Source organism: Parus major, chromosome 2 (genome assembly GCF_001522545.3).
Source record: "Parus major isolate Abel chromosome 2, Parus_major1.1, whole genome shotgun sequence".
In the NCBI taxonomy this organism is placed as follows: domain Eukaryota; kingdom Metazoa; phylum Chordata; class Aves; order Passeriformes; family Paridae; genus Parus; species Parus major.
The window spans coordinates 144,249,915-144,271,774 of NC_031769.1; the positions used below are offsets into that span (position 1 = coordinate 144,249,915).

Consider the following 21,860-nt stretch of genomic DNA (forward strand, 5'->3'; position numbering starts at 1 on the left):
GAGGCGGGGGATCGGCTGCGCTGCCCCCGGGAGAGGCGGGATTGGGATCAGGTGTGAGCCCCTCGGGAGGGCCGGGATCGGAGCTCCCGGGAGCGGGTGTCAGCCCCTCGGGAGAGCGGAATCGGGGGGGATGGGAGCGACTGTCAGTGCCCCGGGAGAGCCAGGACTAGGGCTCCGGGGAGTGGGTGTCATCCCCGGGAGAGATGGGATCGGGTGTCAGCCCCTCGGGAGAGCGGAGTCGGGGCTGGGTACCATGGGTGTTTGCCTGTCACAGCAGCTGTCGCAGCCAGATGTGTTCTGTCTGTTCCGTGTCTCAAGGCGCAGGTGTGTCCCTGTCCTGCTGTAACCCCAGCCCGCAGCTCGGCCCCCGCAGCCGCTCGCTCCCTCCCCCGAGAAGGAATGGGGGAGGGAGTCGGAAGAGTAAAAGCTGCAGAACTCCGCGTTAAGATACTGTGATAAGCAAGGTACAAACTGCTCACACAAGCAGATGAAAATAAGGAATCCATTCACCATTTCGCATGAGCAGGCAGATGTTCAGCCATCTCCAGGAGGGCAGGATTCCATCACACCTGACTGTGGCTCGAGGAGACAAACGCCTCCACTTGGAACATCCTCCCCCTTCCTTATTCCTCCCACTCCGAAAGTCCACCTCTTCCTTCTGCCCCTCATTTATATATTGAGGATGGCACCATACCATACACAAGGGATGGTTTTAAACTAAAAGAGGAGAAAGTTGGATTATATATTAGGAAGAAATTCTCTTTGTGCTGAGGCACTGGCACAGGTTGCTCAGAGAAGCTGTGGAAGCCCCTCCCTTTGAATGTTCCAGCTCAGGTTGGATGGGGCTCTGAGAAACCTGGTCTAGGGGCAGGTGTCCCTGCCCATGACAGGGGGTGTGGAACTAAATGAACTAGAAGGTCACTTCCACCCCAAACCCTTCCATGATCTCAGGTAGCTTTGGCCTGTGGTGTTTTCTTCATCTATGCTTAAGACTGCTGTCAGTCCAATTTGATAAGTGTTGAATAAAATTTTAAGATAAACTTTCCAAGACTTTTGAACTTTAAGCTCTTAGAATATTCCTTTATTATCAGCTGATGAAATGGAGAGTACAGGGAAATTACCATTATGGTATCTATAAATTATTTATTTATAGATGCGCTTGTACAGTTTGTAGACCTGAAATAATAGGCCTTGTTTGAAACCCTAAGTAATAGTTCAATATAAGGTTAATTAAAAATGCTGGTGTGTATTTCATTACTTAAGTGAGTGGCAAAAGTAGCTGTCTGTGGGATCAGCTCTATAAAGAATTCTTAAGCCAATCATTCTTTAGATTAAAGCCCTGACAGTGGAAAATGGATGTGATTTGCTTTCTTAACTGGTAGATCATAGTTTCTTTAGACTTCAGTGGTGTGCTGAGCATTGTGCTAACATCATGTATTTTCTGCCTCTGAGTAGGTTGTAGGTCCTGAAGGCACCAATCCCTTATTCCTGTTCATGTGTTCAAAGCAATGGCCAAAGCTTCCAATGACTGCCTGGGCTAGGAGGCTGCTTGCTATGATGCCTTGCATGAGGCTGATGCTGAGTATTTATTTAGTTACTCTAGGCAATAGCTAAAGTACTCAACTTGCTGGATAGCTTCCTTTTGGTCATTTTTCTGGGGAAAGCAGTGAAATGGATAGGAAATAATTGAATCAAAGAATTTCTTTCCCACTTGGATAAAGTATAAGTTAAAACTGTAGGCTCAGTTTTTTACAGCTCTTTCAGAATATTTTGCTTAATTTTATATTGTGCTGGAGTATTAACAGGCTAGAGGTCCACCCTGTAGCTTGTATTTCAGTAAATGTTTTAGCAGTAACTATTCATTACTTTTAAGTCTGTGCAAATGATGATAGTCACGTAGATATGTCTTGTTGGAATCTGTATGAGGTATTTTTTGGCTCCCCATTTGGAAAGGTTTCATTGCTGTTATCAAAGCTGAGATTTGAAGTTTTTGTGCAGTAATCAGAAAAGCTGAATGGAGGGAATGCAGAAAGCAAACATAGTTCCTTTATTCAGGTTTGGTACCTTAAACATGGCTGTGCATACTGTTAGTAATGGATGTCAAACTGTGCTGTAATAAAACAAATGTTAGCATTATTTTTCTTTCATTTTATTGATGACTAATTAGCTGTTTGAGCTGTATCAATTATAGTCAATCAACTTTGTGTAATACCTTTTCCCCTTACAGTATTTCATCCTCAAGACAGCCATCCTGATATGGGAGAAATTTTACATGTACCTAATTGAAATCCTAACAGAACAGTGAATGCAATTTCAAGCTAAGCTATAAAATGAAGAATTAAGAGCAGATGGCCCCTTCAGAAAAATAGATTAAACAGAATAGATATTCCTGGCCAGCTACATAGTTAATCTCATGCTTCTTGTTAAGGGGTACTGCCAATGGATAGTTATTACGCAAAGGTAAAGTAAAAACTGTATGAATTTACTGAAAAAAGCTTTTCATTCCCAACTCTTTCTGGTAATTCAGTCTTATGTATGTATTTTTGAAGTTAGTTATAGCAAGTATGAGTAGTAACTTACTAAATTTGTTGTGCCTTGCTTTAGAAAGGGATCCTGCAAAAAGAGCAGCTCTGTGAATGTGGTTCCATTTATGATCAACAAAAATTCATTGCAGCATTTCTGGTATTTTCTGGCTCTGTGACACAATGATGATTGAGTCTTTAAACTCAAATGTCAGATTCGGTAGAGGGATTTGTGAATGTGTCTTGCCTGTTGGCAGGAGAAAGAACTTATATTCCCTGTGGTTAAATGTTCCTTTCAGATGTATTAGTAGATAGTCAGATTTTTCAGTTCAGTGAAGCACCTTTATTTCTTGGGTGTATGCAAAATAAGACATTCCAGCCTTTTTATGTGGCTATTCTGTATGTGGCATTTCATTCCTGCACTTGCTCTAAGATCAGTGAATGGAGAGGGGAAGTGAGATTTGAAACTTAGTAACACATGATCCTTTCTCTAGGAAGAGTTCTTTATGGGTGTGCAAGTATCCATTGTGACTAAATTTCTTCCCAAACTCACTTTTTTTGCTTTGTTTCTCCCTAGTAGCAAGGAGCAATAAAAAAATCTACCCTATTAATTGGTTATTGCTGTCTCAGCTGTCCTTCATCTTTTAGGTACTCACTCTAAATTTCTTAGGCAGCTGTATTTTTTAAAATTCATTCCCTTTGTCCTCTGCCACATCTAGAAGTTAACTTCTTTCTGTACTTTTGGAAAATGGAGCATCAACATTTTCTTTCCCATATAAAAGCAATTTAAGCATCACTGAATCAAGAAGTAATGGCACCTCAGGTAGTTTGCGTTGGCACTTTTCTTATTGTTTCTTGGCAGACAGAAGTGATGAAGGAGCAGAAACTTGAATATATGGGGCTGTGAATGCAGGTGGGGGACAAGCAGGGCAGCTGTCTGGTTAGAAGCAGCTTCTGCCAGTTCCCAGCACTGTTGTTAAAAATGATCATTTTTGTTTTTGCTGTCGCACCTTGCATATAGGTGAACTTCCCTGGCTGTGATTTGTCTCACTGCACTTAAAGGTGTCAGCTGTCTTGTGCCTATGACACCTTGTAGCAGCTGATTTTTTGGTTTGTAATTTGTAGAAATGTACTGAAATCTGCCATTTAAACTATTGAATACAGGAATTATTCCCCTAAAAACACACATTCTCATCACTGGGAAAAAGTTGCTTGGTAAAAATTGGCATTTTGAAATTAACTGGATTAAAACTAAAACCAGTAATGTGTCTAAAGTTAATTCATCAAATACCTACATGACATAATTTGGCTACAGTAAAACTCAGGAATCACATTTTAGAATTCTATATAAGCATTTGATTTTAAACTGTCTTCAAAACAAATTAGCAAGATGAATGAATTTGCAATGTCTTGACTGCTGAGTAGATGCACAGAACATGCAGTTTTCCTGATTCTTACAGTTATACCATAATCATGTCTGTTGGAAAGAAACTTAGACCTTTAAAAATACTTTTTACTGAACAAAGATGCTTTCTGTAAACAAATTTACTGACCTGAAATACAACTTACTCAGAAGGAACTGCTTAGTTCTTTTTAAGGTAAACATGAAGATACTTTCTTTGTGGAAAAATTGAGTCAGAACTGTTTCTTACAGCAAGTAAACCCATACCATAAATGTTATTAAACTGTACTATATTTTAGCTTTGTAAGGTGTGTTTCAGAAAAAGCTTACTGGCATAAGTTGATAGTTACTTCAGATATTTTTGCAGGTATAAAACTTAGTTTGTTTCATTTTTTTCTTAAATAAGGAAAGATGAATATGTTCTATTAGGTGAATGCTAGAAATACTACTTTGAGGAAAAAAACCCCAACCCTTTCTTCATAGACGCCATGGAAGTTGGAAGATTACCTTTTTCAGGAAAGGTGCTCTGTGGACAGGCACATGGTCCTGCAGAGGCAGAGATTTACTGCAGCTGGAGATGTTGGCTGCTTTCCTGCAGAAGCAGGTCTTGAAAGATGTTTGGTCCCTTCCTTATGATTTGGAGCTGGATTGAATCCTTAAGATGGAATTTCAAGTTTTATGACACTTCTTTGGGAGTCTGATTTGTGAGTTCCACAGTTCTGTGAAGTGGTTCAACTAACTTCATGAGGATAAGTTTAATAGCACAGTATTTTGGAAAAAAAATTGAATGTGGTAGCAATATGCATTAATTCTGTGTAATTTGTGTATTCATACACAGAAAATAATTTGGAATTGCCTGCTATTGAGCATTTGGAATGCATTATAATTAATGTTATCCCTATGCTAGTTAAAAATTAACTTGGATGCTAGAAGTTTTTAACATCCAATTTATGTTGAAACTCATAGATAAAATTACAGCACAAATTTCTTTAAGCTGCACTTTCCCATGGGACAGTAGATGTGCAAGCTGCCTTTGTACATTTTTCTTGCTAAATTACATTACTGCAGCCCAGGACTGTAATGGGTGACAAAAAATACAAGGACTGCCTACAATAATTTTGTCAAAAGTGGTGCTTTGCCTCTTTATCTGCTGGCAGTGGAAGTCCCTTCCTTCTGAAGGAATCATGGAGTGGTTTGGGTTGGAAGGACCTTAAAGGCCATCTAGTTCCAATCACCATGGGCAGAAACACCTTCCACAGGACCAGCTTGCTCAAAGCCCATCCAACCTGGCTTTGAGGTCAGAGGATTAAGGTTGTGTTAACCTAATCCAGGATGGTGTGTTGGAATTAGTCCCTTTTCTTTCACATGGGCCAACTAATGTCCATAGGTTTGTTTTCCTACATCTGTGGATCAGAATGCACAAATGCTTTAGGTTGTTACCTTTTCCATAAATATTATGAAAACATTTTTAAAATTTGTGATTTTTTTTTGTTTTACAGAGTAATATACAACTCATCTATTTTATGACCCATGACATCCACCTGTTTTTGTGGTTTTGTGTTCTTTCTGTACAAGATTACTTTTTCACAGCTTACTTGCACTTCAGTAGTTTGTTTTAAAAAACAAAGTTTCAGACATTTGAGTCTCAGGATTCTGAGAAATTTCCATCAAAGGACCAGGAAGCTTGTTTTAAAATTCAGCAAGATGAGAAAATTATGAACAATAGGTTGAAACAAGAGATTATACAAGAATGTTACTCCAGTGTACACTGTTTTCAATGGCTCGTCTTTTTGAAACTTTAAGCAAGGATTGCATTCACTTTCTGAGTTCACTTCATTTGTGCAATGCCACAGAATATATAGATTTTTTTTTAATCAATTCTGTAGTAAGATTAAGGTTATACTTGGTGGTAGAGGTTATACTTGGTGGTAGAGCTTATGTAGGATCAGTGGGTGTGAGTTTAAGTCATAAGTGTCTGGTGCTAACTCTGAATTTCACTGACTTAAATATAAGAATAAAAAACAAATACTTACAATAGCAGGTATTCTGTGTGGAATATGGACAGTGACAAGTTTTTATTGGACAGAAAAATGCATTTTGCACAATGTGGTGTTCTGGGAAGCAGTGGGAAGAGCTGCATGCTGAGTGCATTTTCAGGCAGACACCATGGAGAGGGAAAACAATGGACTGCTTTACCCTGAGTCTGTCCATATCTGTTTTTCTAGGCTGTTTTAGCATTCCTAAGGTGAGTGAATAACATTAATTTCTACCATGCTTTCAGGTAACAAATCATGGCTTTCTATGTTCCAGTATTTCATGAGAAATAAATCTTGGGCTGGAGGCAGAATTTATTAGAACTAGTATTTTTTCAAAGTACCAAAGATGGGAAAAAAAATAAAAAAATCTTTCCTTCAAAAAATAATTTCAAAACTCTACAGCAAAACAGAAGAAATCAAGATGCTTGCTATAACTTGCATGAGACGAAGGATCACCACTTCCAAAGTGCTGGCAGTGCTGTTCTGGTGCAGCCCAGGTTGTGGTGGCCTTTTCAAGTGCACCTTCCTGGCTGGTGTTTGGCTCGTTTGAGCTTCAGGTCCTCTTCTGCACATCTTCTTTCTGGCTTTTTGGTTTCTAGGCCATTCTCTTGTATGGAATTACTCCTCCTCAGGGCTTTGCACTTCCCTTTGAGCTGTGTAGGACTGCTATCAGCCAATTTCTCCAGCTCTTCAAGGCAACCCTTTGGTGTTTGAATCACTCCCAGTTTCCTCTTAAGTGTAAAGTTGCTGAAGCTTCACTCTGTGCCATCAAGCCAGGTCATTGATGAAGATATTAAATATCACTGACCCTCAGTGCTCACCACTGCTATCTGGCCCCTGGCTGGCCTGGTTGTGATACCCCTGCCAGAGTCCTTTGAGCCAGGCAGGTCAGTTTTCAGTCCACCTCAAGGTCCATGTCTCCATCCTGTGCCTCATCAGCCTACATGAGGATGGGGTGTGGGAGGCTTATCAAAAGCCCTGTTACAGATGGGGTGGACACATCAGCTCTTGTCTCATCTCATATTGTTCATAGCACTGTTTAGTACCTGTGACTTCCCTGCCATGAATTTGTGCAGACTGCTCTCATCTTGTCCTTCTATGCTTGGAAATGGTTTTCAAGAGCTGTTTACTACATGACCTTCCAAGAGATCAAGACGAGTTTTACCACACTGTGGTAAAGATCCTCCTACCTGCTCTTGAAGATTGGACTCATACTTGCTTTGCCTCAGTCCTCAGGGACATTCCCTGGTGACCATGACCTTATGAAAATGGTGGCCAGGTGATGGCATCAGCCAGCTCCCTCAGTATTTGTGGATGTTTCCTGAAACACCTACTTTAGTGATGATTTCAAGTAAATTGTGACTTAAAGAGGTGTGAGTTGTGTTTTACTGGTATTTATCAGTGGGATATGACATGTTAACTGAATTAAGGATTGCCAGAGTGTGAGGCTCTGCCGTGGCCTTCTGTCATGGGGATGGAGGCTCCTGGCAAAGTTCTAGTTGCCTAAAAATGATCTTTAGAGAAGTAAAAGATAACACTACTTTGTCTTGCTGACGGCTACATAAATCTTGCATAATGCTAAGTAAACAGCTGTACACTTACTTGTGTAACTATCAATTATACAAAACACAGGGATGTGTTTTGTTAGCATAGCTATCTTCTAGTATTAAATATGGTTTGTTTGAATCTGCTGGCAGGTTTTTAGACTGCAGTCTTTGCCAGTGCCTTAAAGTGTGGTCTTAATAGTGCTCCTACTTATTCACCTTGGCAATAGTTTAAAATGGGATATTTGCATATTGGGAGCTGCAGGTTGTATCCATTTTTCAGTTGAGATCTGACTTATATGTTTTCTTGTGGAAGTTGTCAGAGGAGTCAGAGAAAGTTTGTAGTACTCTGCAGTCCCATGTACATGATAAAGAAGAAAGATTATAGACCCTTCTTGATGTCTCACCAAAATGTCAAGTGAAATCTTGTGTAAGAGCTACCTGCCTGTGTTCATAGGCATAAATATAAAAGGTGGAACAGCTGCTTATAAGGACTCCTGATACAGAGTATTAACTTGAATCCTATGCACCAAGTAGTGTAAGATGCTCTGTATATTGGATTTTAAGCTACAAAAGAAATGAGTTGACTTTTTGTAGTTAGTGGATGCCTGACTTTGCTAATTGAAAAATATTAGTGCTTAAAGAAAGATCTGCAGTAGGTAAATGTACAGTAGGTAAATCATACAGCTGACTTCAGCGTTTTGTTCTAAGTTATCTTCACAATGAGATAAATAATTTTCAGTGGAGTAGGTTGAGGATATGGGACTGAAGTCTGTCTACATCTTGTTTTCTTCCTGAGCAAGACTGATTAAACATCTATTAATACCTTATACATGATTTTGACAGTTCCTACTGTGGTACTTCCTACCTTCCTGCTAATACTAATCAGTCTAAACAGATTTTAGTGGAGTAATTTTTGATGTGAAGGTAATAGGTGTTCAATTAGTTTTGAATTGCTTAAATAAAAAAGCCCATTCAAAATGTTTGTCATTTTGGTGACTGAAATGTATTTTCAGATCAGTGCAGATAGTAGTACTTACTGTAAAATAGAACTTATAATGCCTGTGAATGCAATTTAAATAAAGATTGGTTTGAGTTCTTCAACAGGATATTATTATTAATTTGAGGATTCTGAATGCTGTAGACATCATTCTAGCATGAACTGCTTATTTTATTGTAAATTGAAATTAGATTCATTGTCAGTTGCTTTTACAAAATTAAGGTGGTGTATGAAAGACAGTTATTTGGAATTCAACTGTTGTAATAATACGCATTAGTTGAAGCAAATTAGCGTGGTTTTTTATGCACAATTCATGCTCTTAATGCATTACTTTCTATGCCAGTTCAGAATTAGGACCTATTATGGATGCAGAACTTGTGATTTTTAAAAAGACTTTTTGGAGGATTAAAATGTTGGCTGAGGAGAATTGGTGAAGCTTTCTGAGGCTCTTAAAGAAGTGGGTGTGGGAGCAGTAATAGGGTAACAGCATTAAAAATTGAAAATTGTTGCATTTTTTATTTGTGTTTTAGACCCATTCAGGATGAGTCTAAATGTTGCCATTCCACACATATTTAGTTTCCTTATTTTAAATACTTTGAGGCTATTTTTTTTGTTTGATTACTTTAGTTTTCTAGTTTTCCTTTTTTTTTTTTTAAATGAGGATACGCCAATTAATATTTACTTTGGAAATATCTTGGAGGGTGTAAAAAGGGATATTTGTCTAAGCATTTACTCATATCAGAAATTGTTTAGTTGCTGAACTTCATTGTGTGTTTTTGAGGGATTGTCATGCCATATACAGTTGAAACTGGGACATTTGGCATTTTTTTGTGAATGTCTTCACAGAGAAACTGCTTTGAAGCAAACTAGACTATGCTAGACATGTTTTAAGGTATTCAAAAATAGGAGGCTAAGGTTGCCTCTGCTGTTTAGTGCAAAAATTGGGAAGGTTGTCCAGCTTCATGCTGATCAAGAGGACAGGGAGTGAGTAGTAGGTCTGTTGGAGGCTGCTGCAAAGAAATCTGTGGGGCTTATTTCAGCAAGTCTTTTGAAATGTATTAAAGCCTTGGTGTGGTGATTCGAGTTCAGGTTCATGCTGTGCAGTACTGTTTTCAGCTCAAAAGATGAGAAATATTGGTTGGAGAGGTGCTGATTCAAAGAACTTTTAATCATCCCCTAGTAGAACAGGGAATAAAGGAGTTGAGGGGAAAAAATGTATAAACTGAATCAAGACCATTTTACTACAACAATAATGAGATTAAGCTTTCATCAATTTAATTGAACTTGGAATTGTAATTGGGTTCACCATCTTGTTTTACTGTACTCTGGTTTTACAGAACTCCTGGAATTAGTCAATGTGAGCAATTAGTCAGCATCTGGCACAGCAAACTTCCTATGACTTGGCTTAGTTGGGAAAGCTGTAATATTTTTTTAAGAGTAGTTATTCTTGAAATGTGTCTTCTGAGATAAGTTATGGTTTTTGCCACAGCAAAAATTTCCAAATAAACAGTATGGAATGCTGATATTCCATTAAGGAAAACCTATTTTTTTTTCTGAAATCCTGCTACAACTGACTTGAAAATCCCCCTTTTCCTCTGGGAGCTTGTCTATTAACAAAGCTTGAATGTGTTCATTAAAGGAGGTCTTCATAAAATGCAAACTAATAAATCAAGGTCTGTTTTCTGTAGTACCATCACTTTGATTTTTTTTCTAATGTGAAACCAAAAGGAATCCTGCAGCCAGAGGAGCTGGCCATCCAGCTCAATGTTCTGTCTCCAGCAATGGTGAAAAGCAGTGAGTTTTCAAGAGCTAAAAGGACAGGGGAAGTATGTAAAGATACTCAGCCTTCAGTTTGACTTAAGAGCTTTCTGAATTGAGGAGGGTGTGATTTTTCTAAGTCAACTGTGAAGGTTTGAGGAGTCACTGAGAAATATTACTGCTATTGGGCTATACTTCAGTAGTTGTATAACATGCTTGATTGAGTCAGTCTAAATTTTGATGTTTCCTTTTCTCAGATACAAGGCAATAAAATTGCCAAAATAAAGCAAAATCTATTGCTTCTATTGTATAATGCTAGCAATTTTCAAACCCACTTGATTTAGGAGTATTTTTAAAGGATAATGTAATTCTTAGAATATCTTCACTTTTAAAATGGATGTAGAAACTACTTCTAGTGCAATTGCAGTGCAGTTCCATCCATGCCCTGTTCTCTTAAGCCATCATCATGTGTATATCCTTGAGTAGCCTTGCATTTTTCACTTGTTCTTCCATCTGAAGTAGGAAGAAGTTAGCACAAAATTATTTGGATCTTATGGAGTATTTGGTAAGACATCTGAATCTCAGGAAATATAGTAGGAACTTTAAGGATTTGCAGGCAAATTGACCTGGTTTCTGCTTCTCCTGATCTTGTGTAAAGGAAATATTGCCTTAAGGACAAATGCAGTAAACATTTCTGTTTACTTTGAGGTTGACATTTGATCTTGTATTTATTATATTGATTTACTACAGACAAATAGGGCATCACTTGGCTCAGCATTAAACACAAGTATTTATATTGGCTTAGCCAAGGGATCTGGAATCCTGGATTCCAGTAGTTCTGCCCCAGGAAGATTAATTCTAACTGAAGAATAATATGAAACAATTCTACTTCGTCATTATCTGATGTATCTATCACTGTTATTTGGTGAATTAACTGAGGACTAATCATTGCTTAGATCTCTGCTATGATTAAATGTAAAGAAAAAAAAAATCCATGCAGTTAAATTCCTGTTGCATTAGCTGCATCCTTGGTCTGAGAACATGAGATTTTAATCTCTAGCATTATGGGAAGCTTTAATCACATGTTTATTTACTGTTTGTGATCTAGGAAATGGCATTGCTTCATATAGCTAAGCAGTGCAGAATGTAATCTAAGGATTAAGAAAAGGCAAATCTTCCTATCCATTTGACCTTGAAAATCTGATTGGATTTCCTGTGTGATCTGGCATGATTTTTCCCTAATTATCTAAAGCTTGATGTATGTGAATGAAATTGCAAGAGCTGTGGGGAGATATGGTTAAAATTCTAATGCTTAGCAGCATTTCCCGTTCATCTTGGATTTCAAGTTCAAAGAAATAAAAAAAAAAGTAAAAGCTGAGATAAACTGTGATCAGTCAGTGGACTGGACTTTGTTCATACAAAACTAAAGTCCTTTACAATACCAATGAAGAGGCAGAAAGTTGTAAATAAGTTTGATTAACATTAGACCATAACAGGAAAAAATTACTTAATCTTACTTTGTACTGCTTTGGTAATGGACTGTGGCTATTTGTTGGTAAAGTGATTTGTCTTTAAAACAAATGGGGAAAATTGTGATCCATTTTGCTGAGAGCTTATTTTGCAGCCTCTTAATGGGTTTCAGTAGCTTCTTCAAGCAAAAAGAAAGTTGTTTAAACAGTGCAGGTAAAAGAATAAAGAGATTTTGCATAAGATGTTCAATAAAGTATGTTGATACTTGGTGTAGGAGAACTGATTTTTGGAGTAAATAATGTGTTTCTTTTAATAATGACTTGAAGCTCAGTATCCACTAGAGCAAGAGAACAATCTTTTTATGATTTTTATTAGTCAAAGTAGTCCCATATTATGAGCATATTTAGCATTAGTCACGTTGTTGCAACCAAATACCTAAATTCAAATACCTAATTCAAATAACTTTTCTAAGCTAAAGTATTTAGGAAATACAATTAGCAGTTTATTGATCTCTTAAGGAATTTATGCAGCTGGCTCAGCTGAAGAACGTTACTGAGGTAGAACTCTGTGCTTAACTCCAAGTGCATTTTAAGTGCATCTGAGGTGTCTGAAACAACTCATTTCCAGGTGTAATATTTCTTGGCAGTTTTTAGGAAGTTCCTCAAACTACTGTTGATTCATAAATTTGTGGTTCTCACTTTCAGGTAGGCAGGGTGGTTGCATTGTATGCCATGCTGTGTATTGGGGGATAACAGCATATGACTCAACATGAGAAAACAAATTTTTAGCTTTACCAGTTCATAAAAACTTGGTGGGCTTTGTTGTTGAAGTTACTTTTATTTTGTAAATTTAGATTATTCAGGAAAATCTTTAACAGTAATTAGTGACTGAGAACTTGTAAAGGTCTTGTATCAGACTAGGATCAATTGAACTACATGGGGGTCTTGGTGAACGGCTCTGTCACAAAAAATACAGCAAAATGCATTAATGGAACTCAATGTTGAGTGGAGTTTCATTGTGCTTTTCGGACTTGGAACAAATTTTAGTCCTAACATTTAAAATCAATATTAAATGAAGAAATATCAATTTTTGTTGCAACTGCATTTGCCTCAGTCATAACAAATGGATGTATTTCTATTACAGTTTCAATAATCAGCATTTTGTGGTGTAAAATATTGCTAAAGAAGAGCAGATTTCTCCTCAATTTTAAGCTTTGAATGTTTTTACTGATAGTGTAATACCAACAGCAGCCTTAAAAATTAATGTTGTGTTTTTACTTGTAAAACATAAAAACCTCTAAGTAACTATTCTTGTTTTTCAAGAGAAATCAGTTTTGTCACTACTGCCCTTGTTACATGAGGAAAGAGGGGTGTTAGATCTACATCTGTATTTGAATACTGTGATAGTATTATGCTTTTAAAACTGAATGTGGTATTTGGAAACTTTGACTTATGAAAGATACCAGTCACCTGATTTCTGAGTGGGAGCATCACACTCTATAAAATTTTAGTCTTATTTTCACCTGGAAATGAGTTCCAAATTAAACTGATACAACTTTACGTCTGTTTAATTGCCTGTAATTCCCTAGTCTGTAATTGTGGCATTTCTAAATTTCCATTTTTATCTGGCTCTCGACTATTACAAAGTTCTTCAGTTGTTGTTAGCTGGTGGGATAATGGTGCTGGAGGCTTTTTTTTACTAAGCATGATGAAACAAAGGACGTGCTTGAGCATGGAGGCTGCTTTGATAGGGCTCCTCCAGAATTTTTACATTGCTACAATCCTTAGGAATCAAAAAATTCATAGAGACTTGACAAGAAGTTTTGAAAGTACAGGTGGGGAATTATTTTCCTTCAAGAAGCCTTCAGATAGTCTGCGGCTGGTTTTACTTTCTTAGTTTTCAGACACTGAACAGTAACTTAGATAAATTATTTCCTGTTATGTGTTCGTGAAATTAAAACTTGTATGGAACTTTCAGTTATTAAAACAGACGTTGGCATCTTCATTTCTGTAGTGGTACATGGAAATGGACTGGTATTCATTAAACAAATCTGATAACGGTGCTTGGATCTTTTTCTATAGTTAGAAATTTGTTGGTTTATTCTGGTTTTCATTGGACCTAATTTCAAACCAGATTGCCTTAGAAAGTGTACTAAAGGCTGGTTTTGCCTATATTTTTGATTGGTTTCTTTGTGCTCAAGTTTTCATTACAGTCTCCTCTTGGCATAAGACCACATTCCCATTAAAGAAATTATAATATCTTGATGAATGTCCTTCATTTCTAGTGGTTGAGTGGAGTTAGAAGGGTGTTTCTTCTTGTGGCAAATTAACAAGGTATATGGAGGTGCTTGTGAAGGAAAGTGCTAGATTCCCAAAGAACTGATGTGGCACTTCTGAATTGGGTTGGGTTTTGGTTTGTGCTAACAAGTTTAATGCTGCAGCTCCCAGCATGATGGACCCAATCCAGCAAATACCTCAAAAAGTGCTTCAGTTTGTCTCCCTGTATGCTCCTTGTTAATCCTCTCTAATGAAATGAAATCTGCAATTTTTCATTAGCACCCTGGAGAGTCAATATTTTGAGGAAAGTAGAATCAAGAGTCAGTTTTGTATCTCTGAAATGAATAGAGTAATGCAAGCCAGGGTTTGAACTTCTAAATCCCATTCCTAATAATGTCATTGTTGGTAGAACACTAATCTCAGGTTTTTGGGTATGATCTCTATGCCTCAGTTACATTCCTGAAATTCTGAAAGATTAGCTTGACATTTGCTTATAAGTGCACAGTAGAAAGCCACCATTGAAACTGCATACTTTATTTATAGAAGAGGAATAAAATTGTTGAATATTAAACTGTTATATATTTTTAATTTAAACATGCTTAAAGGTATCTAGGAATAGTTTTCACTTCTTGAGCCATATAAAAGAATGTATACTAAGTGTTAAATGAATATAGTGTTTGCAATGCTAATTCAGCATGCTGATACAAACAAGAATATAAAAAAGGGAAACATGCTTTACTCTATTGGCCTTGTATTACCAATTACATGTATTAATTACACAATATGTCATATGTATGCCATATATTATTAGCTTTGAAACTTACACTTAATTTGAAGATTCTTAACATTTAGGTTGTTGCATTAAACTGAAAAAATAACTTTTTCTTTAACAGAAATTGAAAAATTCCAAAAAGGGGAAGGAAAGGAAGAAGAAAAGTATATTGACGTAGTCATCAATAAGAATATGAAGTTGGGACAAAAAGTTCTGATTCCAGTTAAACAATTCCCTAAGGTAAGCCAAACTTTCTTTTGATAAATTTAAGTTCTTATAAAATATATTTCACTAGTATCTTAACTCTTTCTTTTAGTGTAACATTTAAAACTATTACCAGTCACTACTGTTAGTGTTCTGCAATCTGTTCTGTAGGCACTCTAAGGTAGAAGTGATTCTTGTTGGAATAAATGTGGGGGAAAGTGGTGATGGTCACAGAAAATGGTATATTGAAAGCAAAAATTGAACCATATTTTTTTGGATAGCAGGATCTTACTCAGAATATTGAAAGGAAAAACAAATTTTGAAGTTGAATCTGATGCCAGGCTTTGAAACTTCCTTATTGTAGCTGGAAGTGCAGCTTAAAATGTACCATTAAGGAACTATTTGTGTAAATTTTCTTCTCATCCTCTTAAGTTTCAGCCATTATTGTTCTTGAATGAATTGTAGCTTGACGGCTAAATTATGCAGTTTGTTCTGGAGGGATAGAGACTGTTTCATTAATATTTTTGCCCACCATGAATTCTTAACACTTCTTTACTTCCAAGTATTATCCTGCACTAAAATATTGCTGCCTGGAAGCATTTATGCAACATTCAGTAGGCTCTGGAACTTTATTATTTTGGTGCTGCTTAAAATTTTAAGGTTAATGTTATGACAATCAGATTACCATTTTTTTAATATGTTTGAAATGGCTTTTTCTTCCTACTAGAAATTTCAAGACTTTCTGTTCATGGAGGAAAAAAAAAATCACCATTACTTCCACTTGTTTAGGAAAACCTTTTATAATTGGGTTTTTTTTTCTGTACAGTATCAGTGTTTTTCTCTCAGGCCTTTGCAGGGTTACTTGTATTGATTTCCTTGCTGCTGTTCAAAGTTTCATGAAATATTCCTTGAGTGAGTGCAAGGCGACACATCATGTGTGCACCTCTTTGGAACTCTGACTTAAGTCATCTTTATGACTAAATAGAGCTATATACAAGCATAAAGAAACAAAGATTGGAAGGTAAAATATAGGAGCACCTTACTCCATGGTCAGTGTTTGCAAACAGGATGTTTTTCTTCTAAATGTTGAGATGTAGATAGTTGAGTTCAGGGGCAAGAAAGGAAAACTGCTATTAAAAAAGGAAACTGCCTTCTGAAAGGTACTTCTGCTTTATCTAGTGTCAACTTTCTTTATAGGTCTAAACATTGAAATTATTTGGGATAGCTAGTAGGAAAGCCCTAGTATATTCTGAATGGCTGGAGATGCTCTGCTGTTTGGTCAGTACTTCTGACCCATGGAGACACTGAACTGGATTAAAGCCTGGTGTGTGCTATGGAAAGAAGCCTGAACTGAGGTCCAGGCAGATCCAGGGGTGCAAAATAAAACAGCTGTGCAGAACAGGCATGTCATGCGAGTTCCTCCATTTCCACTAGGACTGCTCCACAGAAAGCAAAATATGGTTATCTCTATTCACATGAATTTCTCTTCTGTCAGAGTGAAGAAAATCCTAGATATTTTTACCATCATATTTGGGGATCAACTTCTCTTAGAAATTTCCATTTTATTATGTATAGATGGATATTTGCTAAAGGTTGCTCATTAAAGATTCTGTAGAGTCAAAAAACTAAAATTTCTCCTATAGGAGTAGTCTGGGAGGTGAGTATCAGCTCAAAATTGTGATAGGTACTCTTGATATCTCTGAAAAGCAGCTGCCCTAAACCACAACCACTCACTGCAATTTACTATCACTTGGTATTAGAACCAGGCTTGTGGTTTTGTTTTTGAGATCTAATAAATTAGGATACATTGTATGAAATGACATAGCTTCAACATGGCAAACTGAGAACCTTGTCCTGGCATACTGTAGTCTGCAGTAAGTGACATGAGTTTTAAATGCCTGTACATGGGAGAACAAAGTCTTTTTGCATCAATAAATTTTTGAAGTGCTAATCCTATTTCTGTTTCATGTGTTCAGAGAAGGGCCCAAAAGTTAGAGATGCTTTGTGGAAATTTGTGGGATAGATATGGGGCTATTCCAATCATCTTGGTTCCCCTGAGCTGTATGTAGAGTGCAAGTGTTGGATATTTACCTGATTATGATAGCGAAGGTGACTTCACTAAGGCAAGTGCCTGACAAAACTGGTGAACTCCTTTGACAGGGTTACAGGGTTGCTAGATAGGGGGAAATGCAAGTGATGTCATCTACATGGATTTGTGCAAAGCATTGACACTGTCCCATGTGTCACTCTGATCTCTAAACTGCAGAGATGTGGACTTGATGGACCCCTTGGACTTCTTACCAAGGGCATGGAGTGATTGGACAAGTGGGGATGGCTTTAAATTGAAAGAAGAGAGATTTAGATTAGGTAATAGGATGAAATTCTTCACTAAAAGAGCAGTGAGGCATCTGGTGTAGTTGCCCAGAGGAGCTGTGGGTGCACTCCATCCCTGGGAATGTTCAAGGCCAGGCTGGATGGGACTTTGAGCCACCTGATTGAGTTGAAGGTGTCCCTGCCCATGGAAAGGAGGTTGGAACTGGATGATCTTTCAGATACTTTCCATGCTGTACTTTTCTGTTATTCTCTTCTGCAGAATTTACCAGAAAATATTGTGGTCCTCATAAAAACCTGAAACAGTGTTGCACATAAATGCTCTGTACCTCTGCACTCTGTTCTCTGTGCTGGTATACTGTTTCCTAGACCATTTTACCTGTGGTAGGTGTTGGTATTGCTGCAAATGTGTTGTTGGTTGAAAATAACAAGGGACAATTGCTTGGAAAAATGCTTAAAATATTTTTCTCATTTTCAAGGTTTCTTTCTTCTGATCAGTGTTAGTGACAAATATTTCAGATAAATGAAATTCTAGGCTTATACATGGATGAAATCTGTGCAAAATAATCTTCTGCATGTCAATATTGAATTCAGAGTTCTATCATTCTGGCACATTTGCCTGCAGTCCACACTAATGCTGTTACCTATTGCACAAGATCCTGAACAAAGATATCTCCGTATTTTCAGGAGATAGCATATTTATGGGGTTAGTGACCTGAGAATCTGCTGTTTGGAGCTGACAAAATCATTATTATACTTGATAAATATCGCAAACAATCATTGGGTTACCAGTTTGGGTTTAGTCTAATTAATTTTGGTAACCAGGAAGTAGTGAGAAAAACCAAGTTTGCATCAACTTCATTTGCAGAATAGTCCCCTAAATAAACAGTCCTGCTTTTAAACTAAATCTAAAAATGCTGAAGTTACTAAAATTGTTAAATCCTTAACAGGGGTAGTAAATGAAAATGAAGCTAACCACAAATATAAGTGATTTTTTTCCCAGCAGAAACTATTCCTTTGTTTGTCTACCAGGGATGACTGGGAAAGAAAGATGCCTCTGCTGTTTGTGTATTGATATGTTATTAATCCTATCCTAATTTTTTGTTATAAAAGAGGTCTGTGAACAAAACAACCCATCAGTACCCTGCAAGCAAGACAGTTTGCTAGAACTGAGATGTATATTACATAGCCTTTTCCTTCTTTAAAACTTTTCTGTAACTCTGACTCCTTGAATAAATCATAATAGCCTCAACACAGGTCAGGCAGTCCAAGCTCTGTCAAATCAGCCTGGCATGGTAATGCTTGCTCACATTTCCTGTCCTGTCAGATACATTCTCAAGAGCCCATGGCTGGATCCTGTGCAATTACCTCTGACAGCCCTGGAAGGTGACAGGTTAAGTGCAGCAGAAACTCTTCAACTAAAGTGCAGAGCAGCTGGGTTTTGTTGGAAAAGAATCTGGTAGATCAGATTTAAAAGTATCTATTGCGCTTTTTTAAACATCTTTGTTTACTTTGAAAAAACACTGAATTTCTGGTCCTTCCCTTAGTGCACAAATAGCTGAGTGTTCCTGGTGATGTGCTTGACCGGCCTCCTACCTAAGAGCTCTTGGTTCTTTGTGATACTCTGTAGTTACATCCTTTAGCTGGGAGCTTTTGTCTTACTCAGTCCTTGATAGTGTTAGTTAATATGCTTAATCTCATGCTACAGATAGTTGGTCTAAAAGTGTTCTGTTGTTTTTTTTTCATATCTGGACCCTGATAGGTGACACAATAAACAAGACAACCTGAATTTTGTCTGTGGTATGAAATAACTCAAGATGGTTAGTCCCAGGAGTTCTGATCAGTTTCTCCTTGAGGCTGGTTGTGCATTTGAATAAATTTTTTTGTCATTTACAGACTTATGTAAAAAAAGTTCCTGATTTAATGTCTTGATATGGTGACAGATAGTCTTACCTGGTAAGACAAAACCTTGTGGAAACTCCTTTATAGACTGCAGGCCCAGTTAGCTTTTGAAAATACAATTGTGTAGAGTCTTAGAGGTTTTAGTTTTGGTCCAGCTCTGCAGATGCCTCCGAGAGTCCTGAAGTGCTGTGATACGGAAATTAATCTGAGGTATTTAGGTGAAGCTTGAATAAGCTTTGGTAATGCTGTCTGCAATCCTGTTGTAACTGGGACATCTACTACAAGTAAGGATTAGAGAGGTTGGGCTTTATGCAATCTTACAGGAAAAGGGCCAACTTTTTGAGGTAGAACTGATTTCTAAATCAAGTTACCTATGGATAGAAGTCCATGTGGACGCTGGATGTCTAAACTGCAGGTAGTGGAATGAGGTCTTGTCAGTTTAGGACATTGAGGTTAGAGTGACTTGCTGTTTGATCAGCTGCATACCTCAACTGACTCTGGGTCATGTGTGGAAATGTGACCCTTAAACCTGTGTTTCTGTTGTGTTTCATGCTTGAAAATCATCATCGAACTTGCACCAGACTTAAAGGCATAATGGGTGAGCTGGCCTCAGGAAGGTCCTGATGAGGTTGTGTTGGTGGAGGGACTCTGTGGATCTGTTCCAGCTCTGCTATGAAGAGCCATCCATCAAGTGTGAAAGGAGTTTTAGAGTTTTGTTGTGTACTTCTGAGGCAGGGAGGTGTTATTCCCCTCCCATACATTTAATGAGTATGCATTGTGAAATAGTTTGGTCTCAGAATGCTGATTTTGCTTTGACAGTTTGCTGAACTTGGGTGTTCTGAATTAAGTGAAAAAAACAGCTTCCATGGATGATAAATGGAATCATGGTTTTCCATGAGAGTGGTCAAAAGTGTGGGGAATAATTATTTCCATTTTGACAGGCTACCATTTTAAAAATTGCTCATAGATCTACAGTTAAATACTGGGTAAATCTCAGAAGTTAGGAAGAAATGGTCTGTTATTCCCCAAAGTGATACTTTCAGTATATTTTCTCAAAAGTTACTGACCTGTGGAACTGGTGTCCATTTAAGTCTTTTAGCTCAACTTTTAAAGTGAAATACCTGTTTTAAAATGTCATTGTCATATATATCTGGTGTTACGTAAAGTCATGGAGAGATTAATATTTTAATCACATGACTCCTTAGAAAGCAATTTTTCATAATACCTCAGCTCTAAGGATTTCTTAAAGCAGAAATGAGAAAATGTGGTTGCATAACCAGAAGTGATGTGGAGGAACAAGCATCAATTGTAATAGCAGGGATAACTTTTAAGCAACTTTATAGTAAAATTGACCAAGCTTTCTGCTATTAATAAATGTTTAAAGAGCTACTACCCTGTTACATGAAGGAGAGTAGTTTGTGGTGTAACATAGATACTTGAAGCTTTCTATAGAAACTTTCTGAGATCAATAGAAAAAAGGCTTGAAGTTTGCCTTTTTTCAGGTCATTCTAAGGGAAAGTGCCCTGAATCTTAACTTTTTTTTCTAGTGACCCTGTCACAGAGAAACCATTGCAGAAAACTAATATGTCAAGAAAGCTTTCTATGGCTTTAATAATAATGGAGTGCTTAAAGCTTTACGGGAAAGCATTTGGTCAGGCATTTATACTTTCACTAAGTATTTTAAGCTGGATGAACCATTCTTAGCAGACTTGCCTTGGTTGGGGATAAACAAGGATTACTTTTTCTATTATATCCCCTTTTCTGTAATATATACACTTAAAAATACTGTAGCACTAGCACTAATTCTTTTTTTTTTTGGCTATAATTCATATAGTAGATGAAATGGTTCTAAAGATATCATGTTCTTTGAATGTTCTTTGTAACTGTGTTTTTCCAGAAATGTTTTCAGGGGAAAGTGTCAAGCAGTGATGTGGTGATAAGGAAACAAATCTCTATACAGCTGTTCCAGTCATGTTTTGATGTGGTGATTCTAACGAAGTGGCTGCAATGCAGTGATGCCCATAATCTCTTTTGTATGATAACTGAAAAAATGCTTCTTTAAATGAGTATTTATGAACATCTAAGAAAGGAAAAATATTTGAAGCAAAAACCTTATAATAATTTTTGTTTCTATTGTGAAAGATGTTTTCCTTTAAAGATGTATTTTAAATTTGAGATTTTTGTTGCAGACTTTAGGATAATTGGTAAAAGAGAAACAGATACATTATTTCAGTAGTTATCCAGTATTTGCCAACTAATGGACACCATGATCAAGAGAAAATCCTGTATCCCAGTAATTTGAGGAAGGGCTATTGCACTGTATGGTGTATCTTTACCCACAAAGTTAACCAGAGGTACAGGAGGATGTGCTTGCAGCGATCACAGATTTTAGGAATAATACCTCTCAAATCTTGAATCCTTTTGCTCAAACTAATGTATTATCAGATGATATTTTTTCAGAGGGGTACCATTTATCAATATTTGGTTAGAAGTGTAGCTGAGATGCTAATTTTTCCCATTTTATCTGTTTCCTCCCAGATCTGTTAATCTAAATGTTGATACTGTTTTTGCAAAGATGCCTGTAATTTTGCTTGAGATGCCATATTTGCCAAATCCTTTGGAGCTGGTCTAGAGGCAAATTTG

At 37.2% G+C, this 21,860-nt stretch overlaps 1 protein-coding gene across 2 annotated transcripts in view; it reads left to right on the top strand.

Annotated features, from left to right (window-relative positions):
- Positions 1–21,860, top strand: part of KHDRBS3 (KH RNA binding domain containing, signal transduction associated 3) — a 90,154-nt gene that overhangs the window by 10,872 nt on the left and 57,422 nt on the right. For both annotated transcript variants that reach the window (XM_015619206.1, XM_015619207.1), the window contains exon 2: positions 14,902–15,020. In XM_015619206.1, the coding sequence (XP_015474692.1) occupies positions 14,902–15,020 (119 nt within the window). The remainder of the gene's footprint in view (positions 1–14,901; positions 15,021–21,860) is intronic.